The following is a 17,198-nucleotide window of genomic DNA, read 5'->3' as shown; positions in this document are numbered from 1 at the left end:
GGCTGCACAGGGCAAGACCTTAGTCTTATCTCCTGATTATTACTAGCCTCAAAGGACTCTTCAGGCCCTCAGGCTTTATAATGTTTGTCTACAAAATGAAACTCTCAGAAATGGTCTTGTCTAAGACTCTTGCATGAAGTTCTTTGCTTCATAATAGAGGAAGCCAGTTATGCCGCAGGTAATTGGAGAAAGGCATATTTTGGTGTGTAGTGATGATTAAACATGGGTTTGGCAGAATTTTAATTCCAGTTTTCTAATTTTTCTAACGTTGAGAAGGTTCCCTGGTTCTGTCTTTCCTCCTCTGCAAATGTGGGTGATAATAGCTCCATTTCAGAGCTGCTATTGAGGACTGAATAAAATACAGGATTTACTAAAGTGGTTGATACTGATATTTTAAAATTCCAATGCATTGTGTGACGGCAGGCAATTGACATTTCATTTGAGGTACTTGGTCTGCTCTTCTAGAGCTGTTAAAGTTATTTGTAAAATGTGTTATAAGAGCCTCAGATGTAGATTCATCTTTCAAGTGTTCCCAGAAATGAGGCCTGTCCTGTGAGTGATGGTTTCAGATGCTCTGGAGTTGACAATTCAATACCCCAGGAACTTTATTCTCAGACACAGACATTTTTATTTTTGTAGAGGAAAAATGAAATTTTGTCATTCCCAATACATAGAAAAAGTTGATTCCAGATAAAATTAAATAAAAACATAGCTTCAATTGACCTTGCCTATGATGAGATGAAATGTAAGTTAAGCGTGCAAAAAGCCTTGTATAAATCATAGAGCATCTCACAAAATGAAGTGTGGTTGTTGATAAACAATTCCAGGGTTATCAAACTTCTCCTTAAACTACCTCAAAGCCAATATTAATGACAGTTTTATGGATTTCTTATACTTTTTAAAATTTTACTGCAATGATAGGAAAAGGATAATGGTCAAAAAAGTTGGAGCAGATGGCCAGAGAAAGTTTTCTTTAGTTTACTCTAACCTATTTAAGCTGGAGCTTGCCTTCTCAACAGTTTTTTTTTTTTTTTTTTTTTTTTAGGTACCAGGGATTGAACTCAGGGGCACTTGACCACTGAGCCACATCCCCAGCCCTATTTCGTATTTTATTTAGAGAGACAGGGTCTCACTGAGTTGCTTAGCGCCTTGCTTTTGCTGAGGCTGGCTTTGAACTCATGATCCTCCTGTCTCAGCCTTCTCAACTATTCTAACTTGTGGTAATGGTTGCTCAATTTGTTTTTCTTGGCTTATTTTTATAAGCTCAACAGGCTGTTCTCTTTCTATTCTTAATAACTTCACAAGACTTAGAGTTCCTAGGCATGGTGTTAGAAGAAAGGACTGTATTAGCAGTCTTCTAAATTGAAAACAAGGTAGAAAATGCAGAAATCCATACCTAAAATCCAAAATAAATATACCTAGAATGACATTGTGGTTATAAAATTGTAGAAGCCAATGGGGGGAAAAAAAGCTGAAATGATAAACTGTCAATACTGTCTTTACTCAAGAGCCCATGTACTTTTAGCACCAAGCTAATAGTATACTCCTGTGAGAGAAAATTTCACACTTATTTCAAGGAGCCTGAACAGAATATTAGTGTGTATCTTTGTGAGGACTGCTGGTGCATATTTTTAGGTTGGTGGAAATGATAGTCTGGCTATAGACTGAATTTGTCCTACCACCACTGGTGGTCACTTAACCAAAGAGAGTTGTAAGAGAGCCGTGCACGGAGATGTCAAGGGAATCGACTCAGGGAGAATTTCTGTGCCTCGTGGGGTGTCCACTGCAGAGTCTGGCCTGGACTAGCCTGTTGTCATTCAGAAGCAGATTAAAGCTTTTGGACAGTTTTGATCTGTTCTCATACAGACTAATTACAATGAAGAGAAGCAGACTTAAGGGATTACTTTGTGATGAATTTCAGTGCTGCTGACTTCATCGAATTGATTTAGAGCTAAATCAAATATTTTAACAGTTATAAAATTACTGAAAAGATTAATACTCGAAGCTCTCTTAAGCCTTGTCGTTTAATATTCCTTGTAAGTCTATGGATGGAACAGATAGAAAAAGGTCAAGGAATATACAAGTATCGAGTGAATTTTGAAAAATGGAGTAGACAAGATAAAATCTAGATGATTAGAGATTTGTCTGATTTGATGCCTTCTTTTGAAAAGTCAGGACTGAATTTCTCCTTTTTTGCTTAGTGAAATCTTGATGGCATTTCTAACTCAGTGCTTCTAAATTAAATCCTGGAGTCAAACTGATATAAGGACTCATTGGTGCATTTAAATGGCAAAAGTTGTTTAGGTGAAACTGAGCATTATAAATACCTGTGTGTGTATATATATCCACTCCTGATACTTTATTTCAGATCCTTCTCCTCCTCTAGAAAAGGGGAAAGCAGCCTCTTTCCCAAAAGAGTTGTGCCATTGCCTGAGCGATGCAATATTTATTTCCTGCCTTGCAATGAAAACTCTTCATTGTTTGCTCTTCACAGGTCACTGACAAGGAACAGGAGTTTGCTGCTGCAGCTGCAAAGCAGCTTGAGTATCAGCAACTTGAAGAAGATAAACTTTCTCAGAAATCATATAGCAGTAAACTCTCTCGGTCTCCATTAAAGATTGTCAAAAAACCTAAAAGCATGCAGTGCAAAGTGATACTTCTAGATGGATCAGAATATTCCTGTGATGTGGAGGTAAGTACGTATTTTAAAACTCTGGTGTCCTAGATGGCGAAAGCTGGGGAATATTGATATAAAACACACAAGTCATCTCTTTATTTTTCTAGAACTCTGGAAAATTACAACTGATCCCTATAAATACAAAATTCTTTCTTTTTTTTTAGATTATTATTTTTTTATTGGTTGTTCAAAACATTACAAAGCTCTTGACATATCATATTTTTACATTAGATTCAAGTGGGTTATGAACTCCCATTTTTACCCCAAATACAGATTGCAGAATCACATCAGTTACACATCCACAAAATTATTTCTGACTCTAACAGGGAACCAAATTATTGAAAATATGTATGGTGTCCCAAAGTAAAACATGATCTTATACATATTTTTTTAAAAAATTAAAAAGATGGATTCTCCCAACACTTTCCAAGATAGGAACCAAAAAAATTAGAAGCTTAAAAATTAAATTTTTAAATTATATCCTGTTATGTAAGTGAAGTTTACCTTTTTATTTGCATAATTTATGGCCAAGTCACTTATTACTTAGTAGAAACTTAAAATTCTGTACATAGCAATAGAGAGAGAATTTAAAATATTCATGTCCTTTTTTTGCTCAGGGAACAGTAATTTTTAATATGGTTATGGAGGGGAACATTGATCTTGGTATAAGAGAGTATACTCCTCTTCATTCTTTTCTGTAAAGAAAAGTAAAATTCCTTTTGGAGAAGGGGCAGTTAAATGACTTTGTTAGAGATATTTTGTAAGACCAAGTTAGCAGATGAGAACAACGCAGCCTGTCAGTAGCTATGGAGATGGATGAGTGTTTACTTCTCTGAGTATCACAGTGTGATACTCAGGGCATGAACTCAAGCTATTAGAGTAGGTCCCTGCATGCACCAACCAGTGGCTTGCTCTTATGCAAGGTGATTCAATTTCAGGTTCAGTATCTTCATTTAAAGAGCTTATTCTTCCTGCCCCCAGCCTCTGCCCTTTTCATCCAGGAAGGGGGCATTCTGTGTTCCTCCAAGCTAGTCCCTCCCCTGAAGCTTTCACAGTCTACCCATCTCAGTCCCCACAGGCACTGCCCATGTGTATGGTCACAGGTTTCTATTTCTCTTTCTTCCTCTGATGGCCAGTATAAAACTAATTCCTCATGTTCCCCTGTCATTATCTCTACTTCCTCCATATCACAACCCCCTTATCATTCTCTCTCTCTCTCTCTCTCTATATATATATATATATATATATATATGAATGACATGGAGCCAGTGCTTTTCTTGCAAGACAAAATTCATTTTATACCAATAGTATCATTTAGGGTGGGGGTGAGGGTGGATTACTAAATGAATATAGATTGGAGGAACACAGAAAAAAATTAAGAAAAACCGTAGGAATGTAGAAGAAAATTTAAGAAAAATAATTCTTACATTAAAATTATTTAGTCATATATTGGTTTGTAAAAAAAAATTCAATCATCCTTTAGCTTTACAAACATTAGTGGGCTACTTCAGGAGGTTCCAAATATGCAATAAGGTTTGTCATGCACAGACCCATTGCTTATATTTTATTGCCTCTGCTTTTGGTTAATTTCTTAGACCAAAGGGTCCAATTATTGATTCAGATATAATTGTAAAAATGGGGAGACACCAATAATGTACTTGTAGTTGGGTTTTACTGTGAAGGTTAAAGGACTTGGTAACCTTGAGAAAGGGCGTCAAATTTAATTTATGTATGTCTTCCAATTCATTATAGCTAATCACTGTGGTTTTGGGCACAGGATTTTTCTTTTGTAATTAATTTGGATAGAATTCATTGTTACTTTTAATGTCACTGTGTGAGCATTTTGAGTAGCATAGCAATGTTGGGTCAATTCTTTCCCTTTATCATAAAATATTTTATGCATTTGACAAATTTGTAAGGGTAACTTTTTCTGGGATATAAAAATTTGCAAGCAGAATATTTTCTTTTTTGTTGTCTGAAAATCTCTTTATTTCTCTATTTCTTCTTATTTTTATGTGTTTTAATTAGTTATACATGAAAGTACAATGATCTTGATATATCAAACATTTGAATCAAATGGGATATAATGTCTCATTTTTCTGAGTGTACAGGTTGCAGAATTACATTGGTCATGCAGTCACGTATATACCCACAGCAATAATAATGTCTATTTTGTTTTGCTGTCCTTCCTATCCCCCCTTCCCCTCCCCTCCCCTCCCATCACTTCTCTCTACCCAATCTAATGTGACCCACTTCTTTTTTTTTTCCATTTTTAAAAATTTATTTATTTATTTATTTATCCCTCACATCATCATACCAAGCAGAATATTTTCTACCACCAACAGACATTGGTGGTAGAAAAAAAAATATGTTTACTGCTAACATCATTGTGGCAAAGATGGTGGGACATGAATATGGTAAGGTTCAGTACATTTATTTGTTGCGGATTAATTGAATAAGAAAAGGGAATTGTGGATCATCAGTGTGTATTTCTCAAGGTGGCAGTGAGATGCCAGTTGAAAAGGCATATTGAAAACACCTCTTGTTTGACATAGACTATGGAAAGTAAAGCTTAGATGGCGAGATACATGCAGGACATCATAGGTAAACAGAGAATGAAAAGCATTGTCCCGGGGGATGTCCTTTGGCCTTTGCTCTTCCCTGAGTGGAGTTTTTCTCAAAGACTTGGAAGAAGGTACAGAAACACAGAACAGAGTTTTTGTTTCTGATTTATATATATATTTTTTAAGTGATGAAGAGCTTTAAGAGGCTAATGAATGCCCCCAAGTGTCAGAATCCAGTTTTCTTGTAAGGCAAAGATGGATTGGAGGTAAAACTTCCTCTATTAGAAGGGATCAAGTGCAAATCCCTTGATCTTTTGTTTGGTGGAAATGGCCATCAGTTTTAGTAAGAGTTTGGGTAAAAGTCTTCTTTGGGCTTAAGTTAATTAGCAAACTCAGTGTGAACTCAACAGTGTGGTGTAGCTGTGAAGACTGCTTCTGTTATCAAAGGCTGCTTCCGTGGAAATATAATATTTATTTTGTAGAAGGTGGTGAGCTGTTGGTTCCTTCAGCTTCTGGATCATTGCCTTCTCTAGGACTGTGTTTTGTAGACATGTGAGAAATGCTCCAAAGCCTTCAGACTAGGGTGAGCTAACAGCCTTGCCTCTTTTAAGTCATGCAATTTTGAGAAACTTTCTAAATTTTTCAAACTTTGATTTCTGCCATGGCTTAAATGTCTCCCCCAGAAGTTCCCCACATTCATATATTGATGGCATTTGGAGTTGACACCTTTGGAAAATAACTGGGATTAGATGAGATCATGGTGTTAGAGGTGGCACATGATGGCATTATTGGTTGTAGAAGAAGAAAGTGACCCCAGCTAGTACATTTGTTCTGCCTTGCCATATAATGCCCTCTGCCATGTTACAATGGAGTTAGATGGCCCTCACCAGATGCTGGTGCCATGTTTATGGATGTCATCACCTCCAAAACTGTGAGCTCAAAAAACATATTCTTTTAAATTACCCAGTCTCTGCTGTTTTGTTATAGCAAAAGAAAATGGACAAAGAGTTCACTCAATAAGCAAAAACACTTGCCTCAAAGATACTATTGAGAAGATTATTAAAGCAAGTAATTTGTTTTACACTTTCTGTGTTATAGTATGTTCCTAGTATATAAGAGCTTGTTTTATAATGATGATAAGAACCTTGAACTCTGACTGTGGCTTGTTCAGGAGAGAATTACAGGATTGTGAATGATCTGAAAACATTCTCATGACAAATGAGAGAGGATTTGGAAGGGGACAGGGTAGCTATTTTCAGGTACTTGAAAAGATTATCATTGTAGGGTTTTCAAAACCTTTTTTAATGCACACTAAACAAAACTAAGATAGTCGTCATAGGATGTCAGATTTTAAGTAAACAAAAATAGATGTTTTAGATTATTGTTGTCAACCTTGTGATGATGCTTATTCTGCCATTAGGAGAATTTCAGGAGAAACTGTAAGTGCATTTATGGAAGCCAGCTATTCCTTAGACATTATTTAAGACCAGACAACTTCCAGTGCCCCTTCCTACTCAGACCCAAGGAGAAAAGAGACAAACACTCAAAAACCTCCAAGGAAGAAGCCAAATTGCTTCCCTAATCCCTGTCCCCATACATGTAATTATAGGTGAATCATGAACAGAATACAGAAGATAGTAGCAGGTAAAACTTTTTTATGCATTTTTTTAAGGCTTCAAAAAAGGCCTTTTATTTTAATGAAGCAGTGATGCGTTCTTCGTGGCTTGCTTAATGTCTCCACCACTTCACCATCAGAATGACCAGGCTCAATTCTGCCATGACTTAATGATGAGAATTTATAGTCATCTATGAAGGGCCCCCTGCACACACATGCACAAACACACAGCCCTTGGAATAGCTTGGTTCTCTTTTCTTTTGAAGCTGTAAAATGGCATTTTTCCTTGCCAAACAGTGCTACAGCAGGAGACCCAGAGAGCCATTCAAGCAACCTGCAAAGACCTAAGTCCTGGAGACCAATGACTGAACACTTACTGCCACTTCATTTTCTGCCCCTCCCCCACAACTGCATTTTGATTTAAACTTTGTAGAATGTGCTGGGGTTTTTCTAACTTTCTCCTAGCAATCGGTGTGTACTCATTGTAGAATACAGTGTTTTTCCACTTGAGAGACTTTACCTCCATTTTTGTTCAAACTCTTAGTCTTAATTTTCTACATTAGAAGAAATGATCTTATATAATAGTAAGCCAAAGATCTTATTATAGGCAACTTGATATATATGCTTGGGGAATGTTTAAACTCTACCAGATTTTCACATATGCTAACAAAAGCACTAAGATTGTGATTTCCTACTTAGTATGTTCAATTTGACTATTAGAGAACCCAAGCAACTTTCTGTAGCCAGTTTATTGTCATTGTTGGTGTTTGCTTTTTCAAACATAAATTTTAAGAGAGAAAATAAAAATACCCCAATCCCAAATATGTATTTATTACATTTATTTTTATTTGATTCCATGTTTGACAGACTGATTTGTGTCTGTTTGATCTGCCTACAATAGAGTTCCTAATGAGCATCCAGTTAGACATTTGCTTTCTCCTCAGGGGCCCTTCTAATCAAGTTTGATATGGTTTTGGAAAATCTTTCAGACTGGGTCTCAATTTTGAGTCCATATTTCTAACATAGGTTCTCTGCTGCATGAATACAATGTTTCAAAAGACACTTTGTAGTGCCATATGGCTTGTTTTCCACTGGAAACCTTATCGGTGGGTTTTCTAAAGCATTACTGGGAGAGTAGTGGAGGGTTTACCAAGTGGGGTTCACTCATAAGTGTCCTGCCATGTTTCTCTCATCATGGGAAGCATCACTTTCCTTAGTTCCTAAATATTTTCAGTTCAGTAAACTAGGGAGACTTAGTGCTTGTGGGGCCCAGGTACATCCACAGTAGGCTCACACTCCAGAGAAAATTCTAGTGCTTCAGACACATGGGAGTGAGATTTGTATCCAGATCCAGGCAAATCATACAGAACTATATAAGCACAGCAGTAAAACCTTAAAAGCCTGGGTCCTAGGTTAGTTAGGCCCCCTCCAGAGATCCTGTGATTGGATGGATTCCATGACTGAAGGATATTCACGTCCCCAAATCTGTAGTCATCACCCAACACAGTCAAGTTGGCCCCAACAGCTTTCCTGAGACCATCCAGAGATGCCCCTCAGGAACCATAGTGGCTGAAGAAGCTCATGGATCTCTGCCATAGATGTGCTCTTGGCATCTTCCAGCTATTGGTCAGGAAAAGAATGTTCACAAAATCGCCACATGCTCTGTCCTGCTGGTAATTTGATTAAGTGGCCAAATCATGCTCCCATGTTGTTTTCTCTGATTACTGGGGTTTGGTTGGAAAAACAAATTCAGTGTCTGAATTTTCCAGCTTCTATAGGTTATGTGATTAAAATGCTTTCCAATCCCTTTGGAAAGGGAACAGAATTGTCTCCACTGTTAATTAGAACAGTTATTGCCTTTCTCGGATTAAAAGAGACCATAAATAATCAATGGAAGAAAGTGACTTTTTCAATGCTTGCATAAATATTATTCATTCAAAGAACACATAAATCACAGAGATTTTCGTTGTGTAACTGTGAACTTCAGCTTAACCTATAACATGCCACTCTTCTTAGTGGTCTTTTGCTCTGCTGAATGACTTGCCATCCTAAACATCTGTCATGTGCTGCAACCCACTGGCCCCATCTAGCAGCAGCAGTAATTCCCTGCCTGAAGAATGATGGCCCTGGGGACTGGGAAGGATGGAAGGGTGTAAATTAACTTTGTTTCCTTGTGTGATAGCTCTTTGGTGCAACCATAGGAACAGTTACATACAGGGACTGTTGGCACTTGGCACAAAATGTCTCATTTGCCTGACAAAATTACCATTAAATCTTCTTCCCAAGGTATCAAAATTGTCCCCATTCAGGTTCAATGAAAAGAGACTCTTATAAAACTGTTAAATCTGTTCTTCTTGGTCTTCATTTTTAAAAAGTAATAAATTTTAATGGCCCATTATGATTTAGACACGGTCTGTGAAACACTCCAAAGAATATTAAGGTTGAAAATGTGAGCATATATGTCAAGAAATACAAACAATAAAAACCTCTGGTAGGTCACTGTGGTGTAGGTTGTTTTGGAAGCAGAGACTTTGGAAGCTTGAGTGCTTGTGGGCGTTGGGTGATGGGGAGGCTATTGTGAAAGGAAAACCTCACCAAGGAATCCTGTCTGCATTTACCCTGGTTCTCACCTTGTGCCAAGACTGGATGAGAACTCAGGTTGCAAATGTTAATTTTCTAACCCTGTCATATTGACACAGTAGGCTTGTTCTTTCCTGGTTACTGTCCCCCGACTTCATGTTCCCACTGTGTTTTGTGGCCACTTGGTATTGCTGATTGTAGGAAATGAGCTGTCTAGCCCTACTTCCAAGCAGGTGGAGTCACAGATAAAAACGCGGGTTGCCTTTTCTGTTCCAGAGGACCCCTCTTGTTTATCTTTGTGCTTTGTACCACACCGTGGCTGATTTCTCATAGAAGCTGTGCACTGACTTATTCGTTGAATGGAGAAAACAATCTTGCAGGTTTATTAATGATCCAAATTTCCTAGTTTTTACCATTCTGTCACTAAAAGTCCAGGTTATACTTTGTATTTTTATATCTAACCTACTTGCACGGAATTACCTCTTTGAGAATCTTTCCTGGTTTTATTGCTGAGCGTTGTCACATGTGCTCTGGAAGAAGTCCTTTGATTTTACCTTGGTGGCCTTGTTGCCACAGCCCCTATGTGATGATGACTTAGCTGCCAAAGGTACCCCGGGTATACCTATTGTGCTGGGTGCCTTTGGGGGTGCTGCTCCCTCTTGGCTACTTCAGAAATAGAGCAGGTGCTCCCTGATTCTCCCCAGGGCACTTTTTGGGGAAAGACTAGATCACAGAACAAACATCTGCTACACCATACACTATCTTGAGGAGTCATAGACCGTCATCGATATCTTCCACCCAGTGCCCACTCTGCTCCCACATTGAAGATGCCAGTCATACCCACTGTAGGTAGAACGCCTTCCCCTGCTGATTCCAGTCCCCACTCAGCCCTAATGCCAGGCAGAAAAAGAAGTTCCCTACTGTAATACAGGGCATTTCCTTCCTCGGAAAAAGCTTTTTCTAGCATGACATAGTTTAGCCAGCCACTCATATTGGCACCACAGCCTTCCATAGCCCAGATGTATCTGGCCCATGACCCCAGTACAGGAGCTCTGTTACCTAGTATAAGCATAGTAGACCTATGCTTATAGCTTGAAAAAGTCCCCAAGGTGTGATTCCTACCAGGCACCTCATTAAAATCTTTGTGTGTTCAATTTGCACATAGTAGATACTGATATTCTTTTTAATGAGAGTGAATCATTTGAGTTTTAATTATTATGTTTCTTATAATTTATGCCAATATTAATCTGTAAAACTAGCACAACAACTTGTTAACATGTGCAAAAGTTGCCAAACAGCTTTATTACTTTTATGAGAATTTTAATGTAATATATTTCTTTGGGGCCTGTTAGGTTCCAGGCATTGTAAAACCAACGAATCAAAGACTTTAAACCTAGATGTGAGGTGGTTTTTGCCATAGAATCAGCCTTATATTGGCATTAGCAATGATTGGAATCCTTATATTGGATATGTCTTGCCACTAATGAGAAAATGAGCTCCGAGAAGTTAATGGTGAGCCTGGGAGCACACAGCCTGTCAGAAAGGTAATAATCCAGAGCTCTCGCCTTCTGATCCAGAGGTGTCTGTACTCCTGTGTCAAAACTTCCAAAGTCAGAATGAAGTGAAAGCCGCAGAAAGAAGGAACTGTAGTATTTGCCCCCAACACAGACTTGAGAAGTAGAAAGAAGAAAGAAAAGGAGGAAAAACATCTGCTTTACAAAATGTTTATCAAGCTGAAGAAAATAGATTCTTGATTTTCTACTGTATTTATAATTCTGTAATCATTTGACTTCAACATTGATCCGTTTTTCTAAAAAATTTTTTGGTGAGTTGTGTATGTACAGTTTGGGAGAAGATAGAAAGAGAGAGGCCACTGAAATCTCTCCCTCCTTTTCACTTTATTCCCTTTCCTTTTCTTCCCCTCCTCTTGTGGCTTTCAAACCTTGAATCATATCTACCCTTGACAGTGAAGTAGGTGTCTCCTTGCAATAAACTTGAGGTCTGCAGCAGGTTGATTTGCCCTCTGTTGGAGCAAAAGAGCTCAGAGGTTTTAAGCAGATCCCATTCGAGAGAGACATGTGAAGTCAGTGGGCAGAATGTCATTCTCCCAGTATTTCCTAAGTCTTATTCCTAAAAACAACTACAAAGCTCTGGTGTTGGATATGCTCAGATGAAATAAACTTATATGAAGAGTAGAGCTTGGAAGCCATGAATGCTTCCCATTTTGAGTGAGAGGAGAATAATGGAGAGTGGAGTGGAGAGAAATAGTGTGGAAACTCTTCAAGTGGTACATGGAGCAAGGAGCAAGGTTGAAGGCTCAACTCGGCCCTTAGCCTTTATGAAGAATGATTTTAGGCACGTTCTAAATGATCACGTAGAAAGGCTGGGTGCATGCCTGTAATCGCAGTGACTCCAGGGACTGAGGCAGGAGGGTCACAAGATTGAGGCCAGCCTCAGCAATTTAGTGAGACCCTAAGCAACTGACCCTGTCTCAAAAAAATAAAAATGAACTGGCAATGTGGCTCAGTAGTAAAGTGCTCCTGTGTTTAATCCCAAGTACCAAAAAAGAAAAGAAAAGCTGGGGACTCTAGTCACCCCTTCCCAAGGGAACAAATTTCACTATCTAGTGATTCATTTTCCATTGTCCTGATCAATTGCCAGTTCATTTCGTAATTATAGCATTTCCCTATGAAGGACAGGTTATAATTTTCAAGATTATAGCTCATCATCTCTTAGCATTTAAATTGATGTTGTTTTTTTCATGGAAGTTCTGGACACTTGAGGAAGTTTAGGAAGTGGGTTACTGGTATCAGCCATAAAATTAGGAAGTCTTTTTGTAGATGGATAATAGGCTGGCAACTCCTCTGCACAGTCCTGAATTTCATATGCCTTTATTTTTGTTAGTCCGTTTCTGAGAGATCTGTCTTTTGACCTTGGTCCCCCAAGACATCAATAAGGGTCAGTCCCTGTTGAGGCTTATAATAGCACCTGTGATCTCTTTTGACTATAAAGGTGAGTTCAGGGAGAATCACTGTATCCTAGAGTTGGAGGAGAACATAGTCTCTAGTTCAGCACCCACAAACTATATGTATATTTCTAACAAAATATAGAAGCAGATTCAGGGAAGACTGTGGTCAAGTCTTAAACTATACTGTTGAAGGCCCTGTTCTAGGGACAGATGAAATATTTACAGAGAACTAGCATTCACACAACTCCAGGCATGTTAGACACCTGCTTATTTGATCTCAACAGGAAGCACACCCTGGCAGTAATTAGTTTCAGGATTTGGCTGACACAAGTGCCTTACAGTCCAGTGTGTGATAGGTGTGTGGAGAGAGGTAACCATTTTTTCTAGACTTTTTTTTTTTCCACAAAAAGAGTGTGTTTACTACTATTGATTTGAAAGACGTTTTTAAATTACAAGCAGATATTAAAATGCATTGGTGAGTACCCTGTGGTTTTACTATTCCTGTGATCTTGCTAATGTTTACAGCAAAGGAAGAAGGGAAAATCCGTCATGTTAATAGTTCAGTCCAGTGGTGTTTGCAGTTTGGATATGGCAATTAAATAATTCAGTGGGAGATGGAAAAAATGATAATGAAATAGAAGGAAAAGCTCTGCTGAAATGTTTTATATAGTGAAATTTAATAGTTTTTCACCCTATTTTTAAATTTGGTAATGGATATGCATAGCTAATATTTACTAATAATAAATTATAGAAGTGAGTTTGGGCATTTATTTCAAGGTGAACGGTATATTTAGCTTTGAAGGCAGCCTTTGTTTGGGGCTATAAGTATATTAAACAAAATGCTAATCATTCTCACCAAGGTTTTGTATGTTTCTTATACCTACTCATTCTCTCAAGGCTTTTCCATTTAAGACAAACAGACTGACAATACCAGTGAAAGTCAAGACCAATAAACTGGGGGGCATTTTAAAATGCTAAATTAATTTAAACATTAAAGTCACATTGGACACATTCATGCTTTCTAAAAGAGCTGGAGACTTCTGCAAAGAAACTCGCCTTGTCAGTTTTATACTGCCTGCTCAAATATCGAGGATTCGTTTGAAAGACAGAGTAGAAATGTTGAGCTTTAATTTTTACTTTTAATCTATTCAGCACCCATGGGTTCTACATTTAGTATTTCATTTAGAAGAATAACTCTCCCACTCAGGCTTTTAAAATATGTTTATGAAGCTCCTAATGTGTAAACACCCTGACAATTGAATATTTGCATTCCTGTGGAAATAATTATGAATAAACTCAGACTGGAGGATTGTCATATCGTGTCAAGTTTTCCCAATGCACTCTCTTAAGGAATTGCACCTCAGCTTAAGGATATCAAACGTGGGAAGGCAGTAAGTGTGTTATAACAGGAGCCTCTGTGGCATCCTGGCTTTGCCATTTCATTGCAAGCTCTTCATCCCCCAAAGCCCTCAGTTTTCTCATCTGTGAAATAGAGCTCACAGGCCTAGGAGGAGCAGTAGAGAGAGTGAATGGGAAGTGTCTACAGATGCCAGAGACCCAACCCTTCAGAGTCTGAAATGGCTGGCAAATTTGAAAGCTTCCCTAACTTCATAGAATTCTATCCCATAAAAAATAAAGCATATCCTTCCAGAAATGCATCTGTGAAGAACATATTGTAAAGATAAAATATTCTCTAGAGTGTATTTTTTTGGGGGGTGGGAGTAACCAGGAATTGAACCCAGGGGCACTCAACCACTAAGCCACATCCCCAGCCCTATTTTTTAAAATTTTATTTAGAGATAGGGCCTCACTGAGTTGCTTAGTGCCTCGATGTTGCTGAGGCTGGCTTTGAACTCACCATCCTCCTGCCTCAGCCTCCCAAGCCACTGGTATTATAGGCATACGCCACTGCCCCTGGCTAGAGTAGTGTTTTTTTCAACACAAACACTGGACTGTAGCTGGGAATAGTGGTGTATGCCTGTAATCCCAGTGGCTCAGGAGGCTGAGGCAGGAGGATCATAAGTTCAAAGCCATCCTCAGCAACTTAGTGAGGCTCTAAGCAACTTAGTGAGGCCCTGTCCCAAAATAAAAAATAAAAAGGATGTGGCTCAGTGGTTAAGTATCCCTGGGATCAATCCCCAATACAAAACAAACAAACAAACAAACAAAAATCAGATTATAGCCTCTAAACTGTCTGTAGATTTGTTTTTATCACCCAACAATGTATTTAGACACTGCACTGTGAAAAATGAAGCATTTGGCTCTCCATTTCCAGATTTTTTTTTTTAACCTGGAAAGAATAGTATCAGTATTTTCCAATCATCCAGTCATTAATTTGACAACTTTAGCAATGCCAAACTAAATGTTATCACGGAAGGAACAGGAAGGAACTGTACTTGTGCTTAAGTTTTTAAAAACCCACCCACCCACAAGCCTGTAGAATTGGGAAGCTCATATGGAAAGTGTAGCAAAGGTGCTTTTTCTCACCCTGCCCCAGTTGAACCTGCTGCGTGATTAGACAGTAGATGCAGCCTGGATTCAGCTGCGTCTTTGCCGTTTGTCAGAAATCAGTAGGTGTCTAACAAGCCTGAATATGTTCCGAGAATAATTACACACACTCCATTTCTGCTTTCAGTGCTCATCTCTGACTCTGAATTGACTCACATTTTATGTTGAGCAAGAAAGAGCAGTGGTCTTTGGCTTCACTAATGAACTCCCTGACATGACACAGGGGAGTCTGTTGGAGAAGGGACCCGATGAAGTCACTATGCTTCTTCTTTATTTGATCCCTTTGGAAGTTGGCACAGAACATTTTTTTATTTTCTGTGGAGCCTCGACTCGCTTTTTTCTGATTTCTTGCCTAGTAAATTTGAGGGGTGCGTTTGAAGAGACGTCTTCCACTGTTTGGTTTGATTTAAGTATCTTCAAAATGACAGGTCGTCTTGTATTTAACCTTCTGTGGCATGTGTAGCTGGGACCCTTTTTGGCCAACTGTCCCATGAGGAGTTCTGTGTTATGCTGGGTTTTACATAAAATAACTAGGGACACAGGAGAAGCTGTAGGGGATGGGGGAAGAGATGGAGACCAACCCAGCTCTCTCTCCTTCTTCATGTTGGGACAGATCCTTCACTATCGGAGAGAACTTGCTTTCCCCTGAAGAAATTGAGTGTGCCTGTTTGAGGAACATTTCCTGGGTTTTTTTTTTCTTTTTTTTTTTTTTTAGGGTTTAGGTTTTGAAGCAGAGCTGACATATTAAACCCCAACTGCAGATCTTTAGGTGGCTGTAAGTACCTCCTTGGGAGTAAACATTCCTCTGTTTACTCATGTTTCTTTCAGACTGTTAAGAATGATAAAAGGGTCTCCAATCACTCTTGGCAGGCAGGTGTCAATTATTAGAAAATGCTGGCTGACAATCCCTGCAGTGGTATTTAAGGCCACATTAAGTCAAGAAGCACTCACATATTTCATTATAATTTTTGAACTTCTAGAATAAGCCGAATTCTAGACACAATATTTATATAATGCTGCGGAGAACCTCCACCCTTTAGGCAGATGAGGAGATGTGAAAAGGAAGCACCAAGTGCCATGTTAAACATCCGGTACAGACGGACAGAGGATAGCTGAGAGGGAAGATCAGGGACTTGTCAGGAAGGATGGGTTTGAAGAGCTAATAAGGTTCCGTATTGTTCTGTCAATGTATTGGTTTTCTTTGGCTGCATAACAAATACCCATGAATAAAGCAGCTTAAAACAGAACATATTTATCATCTCACATTTTTCAGGAGTCTGATAGGTTTAGTGGGTCCTGGGCTTGGGGGTCTCATAAAACAGCAATCAAGTTTTTCACTGATTGCATCTTTTTATCTAGAGGCCACACTAAGAAAAAAATTCAGCTTCCCGCTCCTTAGGGTTGTTAGTGGAATTCATTACTTGTGGTAGTAGGAGTGGGGTCCCCACTGTCTTACTGGCTGTTGTCTGAGAAGTGCCCTCTAGCTGCAGAGTTTGCTCTCAGATCCTTGCCCTGAGGCCCCCTCTAGAGCAGTGGTAGCTCCCTCAGCTTGATCTGTCTCTCTTGGGAATCTCTAATTCCCCTTTTAGAATAAGCTGGAGAAAACTCTACTTTTAACTGCGCCTGTGATTAGTAGGTCAGGGCCACCTGGCTCATGTCTCTGTATTAAGACCAACCTTGTCCTCTTACTCTAAAGTGAATAGGGCCACTTTATTCATAGCCCCAGGCATTATGCAGTCCAGTACACTAGGGAGGCAGGAAAGCCTGGGGCTATCTAGAATTCTGGCTACTACAGGTAGGGGTGGGTGCTTCTGAGGGGCTTTACATGGCAGAACTGTTTGGCTCTTTTATGTTTTTAAATTTTTTTTTTTATTAAATACTAATTGTAGGGGTTAGAGAGTAGAAACAGAAATAGGAGTTGGCTGTGTTACAGTGAACTATGCATGAGTTTCGGAGGACCGGAACCAAGACAGTAGCAGTAAAGAGGAGAGAAACGTTATCTGTAGAAAGGAAAGAATGGATTTTTAATGAACTGTCCTGAAAATAAGCAGATTTCATTAATTGACTCTGGGGGTGATGGCGATAAGAGACATTAACTTAATGACCCCTGTCTTAGTCTGTTTTCTGCTACTATAATAAAATATGTAAGACTGGGTAATTTATAAAAAATAAAAGGTTGGCTCATGGTTCTAGAGGCTGAGAAGTCCAAGTACATGGCATCCACCGTGAGTTCCTCCTTACTGCATTTAACTCTGAAGGCATCACATGGTAATGAGAGCAAGCATC

At 38.9% G+C, this 17,198-nt stretch overlaps 1 protein-coding gene across 4 annotated transcripts in view; it reads left to right on the top strand.

The window, feature by feature from the left end:
• The window catches only part of Epb41l3 (erythrocyte membrane protein band 4.1 like 3), a 226,995-nt gene that overhangs the window by 139,316 nt on the left and 70,481 nt on the right, over nucleotides 1–17,198 (top strand). For all 4 annotated transcript variants that reach the window (XM_077792399.1, XM_026394531.2, XM_026394530.2 and 1 more), the window contains exon 3: nucleotides 2,495–2,692. In XM_077792399.1, coding sequence (XP_077648525.1) covers nucleotides 2,495–2,692 — 198 coding nt within the window. The remainder of the gene's footprint in view (nucleotides 1–2,494; nucleotides 2,693–17,198) is intronic.

Source organism: Urocitellus parryii, chromosome 13 (genome assembly GCF_045843805.1).
Source record: "Urocitellus parryii isolate mUroPar1 chromosome 13, mUroPar1.hap1, whole genome shotgun sequence".
Taxonomy (NCBI): domain Eukaryota; kingdom Metazoa; phylum Chordata; class Mammalia; order Rodentia; family Sciuridae; genus Urocitellus; species Urocitellus parryii.
This window is presented reverse-complemented; position numbering and strand designations above follow the sequence as displayed.